General features: G+C 43.1%; 1 protein-coding gene across 1 annotated transcript in view; it reads right to left on the minus strand.

The window, feature by feature from the left end:
- Positions 1-460: 460 nt before the first annotated feature.
- LOC138954898 (TATA-binding protein-associated factor 172-like) overlaps positions 461-8,069 on the minus strand; it is a 53,814-nt gene continuing 46,205 nt past the window's right edge. Inside the window, exons 34-39 of the mRNA XM_070326649.1 lie at positions 6,986-7,146; positions 6,264-6,431; positions 5,633-5,710; positions 3,657-3,786; positions 2,900-2,991; positions 461-1,352 (exon numbers count right to left, since the gene is read on the minus strand). Of these exons, the coding sequence (XP_070182750.1) occupies positions 1,064-1,352; positions 2,900-2,991; positions 3,657-3,786; positions 5,633-5,710; positions 6,264-6,431; positions 6,986-7,146 (918 nt within the window). The 3' untranslated portion in view covers positions 461-1,063. The remainder of the gene's footprint in view (positions 1,353-2,899; positions 2,992-3,656; positions 3,787-5,632; positions 5,711-6,263; positions 6,432-6,985; positions 7,147-8,069) is intronic.

The raw sequence follows: 8,069 nt of genomic DNA on the forward strand, positions 1-8,069 counted from the left end.
TAAGACCCTGTTCTCTCAGACTTTTTGTTCATCACCTCTGTAAATTTGCCCCCATTTTAAGACTCCCTCCTTTTTAAGACCTGATTTTCTCAGATGTGTTTAGGTCTTCCACTGTAAGTCGAGCGGACCATTCTCCTCTGTGGATGAAACCCCTGTTTACAGTTTTCAAGCTTAGAATTCTCCCGGTGTTTTTCTTCATTTACATAACAGTTGGAGGATGGTGAAGAATAATAATTGCATGGTAAAGAGCAGGACGAAGAAATAATGTTGAAAAGTAGTTGAAATAATGTCAATAACATACACCTAATCTTTGCTTACATGATAATTCAAGCTTCTGACTATGAACTTAAACATCAGTGTCTCAACCAAGATTGGTATGAACTCTGTGTTGTGATGTTCAGCTGCTTTGGGGGGGGGGGGGGGGGGGGGGGGGGGACACTTTTGGAACACACAACATCATGGTTACTGTGGCTAGTGACAATCATAACAGTTAATTAAGTTCAGCCTCTACAGTAAGCTTGAAGCTGCCAGGATGCAACATGTGTTGCTGATAATGTGTGTGTAGTTTATTTACAAGCATGCATGGATCTTCGTTTCTTTAACACAGTCATGCACAAACTAATTCAAGCTTCTGATATTGTTCAAAAGGCAATGTCATGCACACATTTCTATACATTCAAAGTCATTGCTGTTTAGTTTAAGTAGTACGCTTGCACATTACAAAAGAGACCTTACTTTATCTCCTGGCTCTGACCTTTGACTACATACAGCATACAGCAAACACACTAGAGTATTTCATTGTCCTTTACATTTAAAATAATGCTGGAATGGCTTAAATTCAGTCAAATCATATACTGAAACCAAAACTTCAATGGAACATTTGACACATGATATAAGTTATTCTCTATCATGTCAACGTTTTCATGAAGTTCTCCAGGTTGTACTCAGACTCATACGGCTGCTCGTCCCACAGTTCCTCCAGACTGTATTATTCTACCCAGACTATCCTGCCAAGGTAAAATGTTCACTGGAACATCTCATACGTAATACTTGCTATTCTCTATCATGTCAACGTTTTCATGAAGTTCTCCAGGTTGTACTCAGACTCATACTGCTGCTCGTCCCACAGTTCCTCCAGACTGTCCATCACGGCGCGCATGCCACCTCGCTTGGACGTCCCCGAGCCCGACAGTTCCGTGGGGCCGGAGTAAGGATTGGACCCGACACTGGTCACTTTGCCCTGGTCGTCCAGAGTGAAGAGGTCCAGCAGCTGGTCAGTGCTCATGGTCTGCAGGCTGGAGTTGTCCTGGCCGATCACCGTGTTTGCGATGGACATCTTGAACTTCTGCAGCCTGGTGGACAGAGTACAAATTGATAACAGATGGATATCTTGAACTTCTGCAGCCTGGTGGACAGAGTACAAATTGATGACAGATGGACATCTTGAACTTCTGCAGCCTGGTGGACAGAGTACAAATTGATAACAGATGGACATCTTGAACTTCTGCAGCCTGGTGGACAGAGTACAAATTGATAACAGATGGACATCTTGAACTTCTGCAGCCTGGTGGACAGAGTACAAATGGATGACAGATGGACATCTTGAACTTCTGCAGCCTGGTGGACAGAGTACAAATGGATGACAGATGGACATCTTGAACTTCTGCAGCCTGGTGGACAGAGTACAAATGGATGACAGATGGACATCTTGAACTTCTGCAGCCTGGTGAACCGACAACAAATTGTTGTTCTTGCTACAGTATAGTGAAACTCCCCTTTTAAGACCCCCCCCCCCCCCAATTTAAGACTCCGCCCCCCAATTTAAGACTCCTCCCCTTTAAGACCTTGCTCTTACAGCTTTTCTGTTCATAACCTGTGTAAATATACCCATATTTTAAGACACCCCCCCCCCCCTTCCATTTTAAGACTCCCTCCTTTTTAAGAACAGATTTTCTCAGATTTTTTTGAGTTCTTAAAAGAGGGGTTCCACCGTACAAATGTCTGCCGGATTCAGCTGCAGCATTTTTTTAAATTTTAACTGGTACAGAGGCTTCATTAATACAGCATTTCTCACAGACAGTCATCCAAGGTTTCTACCAAAGTAATCAGTCAAGCATGCCAAGACAGCATATACCCGTCAGCCACGCATACAAAGAGAGAAAGTACATATCAGCCACGCATACAAAGAGAGAAAGTACATATCAGCCACGCATACAAAGAGAGAAAGTACATATCAGCCACGCATACAAAGAGAGAAAGTACATATCAGCCACGCATACAAAGAGAGAAAGTACATATCAGCCACGCATACAAAGAGAGAAAGTACATATCAGCCACGCATACAAAGAGAGAAAGTACATATCAGCCACGCATACAAAGAGAGAAAGTACATATCAGCCACGCATACAAAGAGAGAAAGTACATATCAGCCACGCATACAAAGAGAGAAAGTACATATCAGCCAAGCATACTAACACAGAATATATCTATTATGGTTAAGTATATTATCTTATTTTCTTATCTGTAATGTGAAAAGTATGGTGGTAACTGTACTTATTCTTCTTCCGCCTTCATGGGCTGAGACTCCCACATACACTCATGTTTTCTGCACAAATGGGCTGAGACTCCCACATACACTCATGTTTTCTGCACAAATGGGCTGAGACTCACACATACACTCATGTTTTCTGCACAAATGGGCTGAGACTCACACATACACTCATGTTTTCTGCACAAATGGGCTGAGACTCACACATACACTCATGTCTTCTGCACAAATGGGCTGAGACTCACACATACACTCATGTTTTCTGCACAAATGGGGTTTTACGTGTATGTCTGTTTTTACCCCGCCATTTAGGCAGCCATACTCAGATTTCTGGGGAGAACCTGTACTTACCCCATGATCTTGTCTTCCAGAGTGCCACGGGTGATGAGTCGATAGACGTTCACCACTTTCTTCTGCCCTATTCTGTGTGCACGGTCCATGGCCTGAAACAAAAGCCACAGTTGATAGTCATCCACTTAGTTCATCACAATGTATTTTTTTCTCAGTGATGCAGGATCTACATGTAACCGAGTGTAAGAAGCACAACAATCACCTTTGGAGACAAAGCCAGTCAAGCACAACAATCACCTTTGGAGACAAAGCCAGTCAAGCACAACAATCACCTTTGGAGACAAAGCCAGTCAAGCACAACAATCACCTTTGGAGACAAAGCCAGTCAAGCACAACAATCACCTTTGGAGTCAAAGCCAGTCAAGCACAACAATCACCTTTGGAGACAAAGCCAGTCAAGCAGGGTTGAGATTTTAGAGCTAATTTAATAGCCCTATAAAAATAGAGCATACAAGGAGACAGCAGCAGCCGGACCCCATCACAAACAGAACTCTACAATTGGCAGGTATCTAGCCGGCAACATAGAAGAAACGTCGAGCTACTATAAATAGCCTGCGCACTTAGCCAGCAGACAACTCTGCAGAGCCTGCTGTAAAGGGAGACTACCGCATCACCCTGTCGTATACATACACATTTTGCTTCTATTTTTACATAGAATTTACATAAAAAACTGGGCGTGTATCCAGAAATCTTGTTGCTGCAACAGTTGCAGACTTTCTGCACGCTGTTTACTGTGTCAATTGTTGAAGGACCTTACCTGCAAGTCTTTCATGGGGTTCCAGTCGTGCTCCACAAAGATGACGGTGTCAGCACCAGTCAGGTTCAGTCCCAGGCCTCCCACGTGCGTTGTCAGCAACAGCATGTCAATGGACGGATCATTGTTGAATCTGTTTCAACAACACACACATGTACCGAACATGCACACAAAAAGTCTATCTGACAGGAAATAGCCCTCAATACTCATTTGAGAATAAAAGAAAACCAAAAGTTTTAACAACAACAAATAAAACAAGTGAATCAACAGAGTTGAAAACAATGTGAACCACCAAAGATACTTAACCCCTTCACTGCCACAGTATAACAGCATTTTCAACATGTGGTAGCAACTTTAGCAACTTATCCGAACGGTCTATGGGAAAGAACTGTGTTTAGAACCCCTACAAGTTGTTGGACAGTGGTTACCTCCCATTTAGTTTTCAGAAATGTCCTGAAATGGTGTTGACACAAATCCTACGTATGATTATGGGCGTACGACAAACTGAAAATGACCACGTATTACATACGGGGTGAGCAGTGAAGGGGTTAATCAAATGAGTCAGATGGCTACAATGAGGATGAAAGTCGCTTATTCATTTCAATGCTTGTTAATCTCTCAGGTGCCAGGAGGCTGGTTCAGCATAACTCTCAATTACTCTTGTGGCATGTCATATTTATTAAGAGCGCTTATGTCCCTTTGTTTCTCAGAATGTGAACCACCATAACCCTTCAACAATAACCATACAGCTATGAAAAACGTGAAGCAGTAAGACAATGCTGACAGCAAGAGGGCAAGATAAAGAAGCAACAGATTCATATTAAGAGCTAAGGTAACAAAAGTGGATGTAGAGAACACCAAATAGACGTCATGGTGGAATGTTGGCGTAACTGGTTTTGAACAGCTCTTCAGGAGAAATACAAAACTCAGACCTGGGAACCCCTGTTTTGCATTTAGAGCATTCTCAAAGAAACTTGGCGTATTTTCAGAAAAATGAGTGTTCTCCACACATCATTCAAACCTCCCAAATACTGGGTCGGCTTCAAGATGCGCTTGTGAAGAAAAGTAGTCTATGAATTTGTTTGATCGTATTTATTTTCCACCGACCGTACCGATCGTATTTTAGACAATCAAGCGTACAAAATACGGCGAAATCGTATGGGTTCCCAGGTCTGAAAACTGATTGGGGCGGGGATGTAGCTCAGTCAGGGCGGGGATGTAGCTCAGTCAGGGCGGGGATGTAGCTCAGTCAGGGCGGGGATGTAGCTCAGTCAGGGCGGGGATGTAGCTCAGTCAGGGCGGGGATGTAGCTCAGTCAGGGCGGGGATGTAGCTCAGTCAGGGAGGGGATGTAGCTCAGTCAGGGCGGGGATGTAGCTCAGTCAGGGCGGGGATGTAGCTCAGTCAGGGCGGGGATGTAGCTCAGTCGGTAGCGCGCTGGATTTGTATCCAGTTGGCCGCTGTCAGCGTGAGTTCGTCCCCACGTTCGGCGAGAGATTTATTTCTCAGAGTCAACTTTGTGTGCAGACTCTCCTCGGTGTCCGAACACCCCCGTGTGTACACGCAAGCACAAGACCAAGTGCGCACGAAAAAGATCCTGTAATCCATGTCAGAGTTCGGTGGGTTATAGAAACACGAAAATACCCAGCATGCTTCCTCCGAAAGCGGCGTATGGCTGCCTAAATGGCGAGGTAAAAACGGTCATACACGTAAAAGCCGTGGGAGTTTCAACCCATGAACGAACAAACAAACAAACAAAACTGATTATTTCTATTGTGAAATAGTGTTTATATTTGTTCCTGTGTGGATAGAAAGATAAAAGAATGTTAAATCATGTATAATGTCAATTGTATTTAAAAGAATATTTCTCACGGAGAATGATTTACTTAGTCTTAAAGCACACAAAAACATAAAAATCGCCAAAAATCGAGTTACGCCAAAATTCCACAACGACATCGAAATGCAGTATGTTATGCTCACCTGTGCACTATGTCATGTCGAGATCCTGCAGGGACGCTGCCATCCAGACGCAGGTATGTAACACCCGGCATATGAACTCTGTCAACGAACACACATTGCACAGGCATTAGTTTTCAAATTACCAACAAGCTTGGTTATCTCCTGTCTTGATTATTTCTTTCGGATAGAAATACATGCTTTTCAGGGGACAGAACTTGCACAACAAAGTAGAGTTACCCTACATAACTCACCTGTAGCGTACACTGTTGACACTTGAAAATGGCCTTGGTGAATCTCCTCAATTGTTTGTCCACTGATTATAATAGAAAGGGACACTTTTCTCTCAGAACTAAAGTTAAACTGTCCGGATTACTTGCACGAATAGAAACATTTATTTTATTTCTCAAAATGTTTAGCTCAGAGAGTGATAGATTCAATTGTCAAATTGATTGAAAACATCATTCTTAAAATGAACTAAACCTAGACAGACTTATTTATTTATTTATTTATTTATACATTTATTTTATTGTATTTCATTGTATTTTATTGTGTGTTTTTTTTCGTTTGTTTTGTTCATTTATATTTTTGTTGTTACAGTGTCTGAATAAGTTCCCAGATAAAAGAGAGATGTGCACACTGATCAAGTTCTTACTTGAGGAGGTCTTTTTCCACAATGTCCAGCATGCCCTTGAGCTGACAGAAGAGCAGCACTCGGTGCTGACCCACCACAGGGACGTCAGTATCCATGGCACACTCCGCAGCACTGCTACTCGCCCCGCCGCTGGCCGACACCCCGATGCCACAGTCCAGCAACAGTTGTCTGCAAAATAATGCAAGATGAACTGGAAGGACACTGAACATTTTCTTATAAAAACAGTATGTGAATGAGTTAACAACATTAAAATAAAGGCAGTGGAATAGACCCATATCATAAAAACAATTTTGCATGGGTTGATCAGCGTCTCTTTTTTTTTTAATAAAAACAGTATGCAAATGCGTTAACAACATAAAAAATAAAGGCAGTGGAATAGACCCATATCATAGACACAGTAGCGTCTTTGCTTTCGTTTTGCATTTAGCATCACAGCAAACGTGAACATCAACTGAGCTAAGTACTAAAACCCACAACGTTCCATTCCTAGAGACTGAAACATCTGGTTTCCAGCAGAAATCCATGAAAAGTATAAGCAGCTCATCAGGCGTTTAGTACTGCAAGGAAATAAGTCAGAGAATGCTAGCACGACCAACATGTCCAATCTTGTGTGATTAATCGCTCTCAACTGCCAAAAACATGTGAGAATAGAAAGAAAAAGTCTATGATATTCCCTCAACTGAAACACGCTCATCTTTCCATGGCTGCAATTTACCACACACCTGAGAGCGGTGAGTTTTGGAGCATGCAGCATGTCGTGCAGTGAGGTGCGCTGCTGGGTCAAGCGGTTCATGACCTCGCTGTACTTGGGGTGGGAGTTGCTGAGGACCAGGGCCGGATGGTTGCACACCTTCCTCAGGTACAGCAGTGCCTGCAACATACACTGGCGTTAAAATAGGTCTACATTTTTCTCAAGGCTACACGCATATTATTCTTCTTCTGCTGCGTTCGTGGGCTGACACTCCCATGTACACTCGTGTTTTTGCACGAGTGGAATTTTACGTGTATGACCGTTTTTACCCCGCCATTTAGGCAGCCATATGCCGCTTTCGGAGGAAGCATGCTGGGTATTTTCGTGTTTCTATAACCCACCGAACTCTGACATGGATTACAGGATCTTTTCCGTGCGCACTTGGTCTTGTGCTTGCGTGTACACACGAAGGGGGTTAAGTCACCAAGCAGGTCTGCACATAAGTTGACATGGGAGATCGAAAAAATCTCCACTCTTAACCCACCAGGAGGCAGCGACCGGGATTCTAACTCACGACCTCCCGATTAGGAGGCCGATGTCTTACCACCACGCCACTGCGCCCGTCACGCATATTATTGATTGATCATAACCTTGCCGGCCTTTTGCAAGCGAGCCACACGATCTTCACATTATCTGTCTTTCTACTTCAAAGACCTGTGGGTCGACGTACTGTAACTGTAACGTTTTGTTTGGTCAATAATAAACGTTCCAATTACCTACCATTCTTGGGTTTTTTATTTTCAAGGCTACACGCGTTTTACTTAGGCATGAGCCTTTTGACCCGAAGTGCAGAGAAGTGCAGAGAAGTACAGATGAACTCCCCTATTAAGACCACTCGATTCAAGACCCCCCGATGATACATTTTTTAACGCGCTCACAGTGAAACCATTATGGGCATGTTACCCCGACTTTAGATTAAGCCCCCCCACACACACTTTTAAAATCTAGCGTTCTCAGATTTTATGTTCATAACCTCTGCAACTTTACCTCCTTTTAAAGATCTGATTTGTTCAGATGTTTTAGGTCTTAAAGTGAGGCTTCCACAATATACAGTT

This window comes from Littorina saxatilis, linkage group LG2 (genome assembly GCF_037325665.1).
Source record: "Littorina saxatilis isolate snail1 linkage group LG2, US_GU_Lsax_2.0, whole genome shotgun sequence".
Lineage (NCBI taxonomy): Eukaryota > Metazoa > Mollusca > Gastropoda > Littorinimorpha > Littorinidae > Littorina > Littorina saxatilis.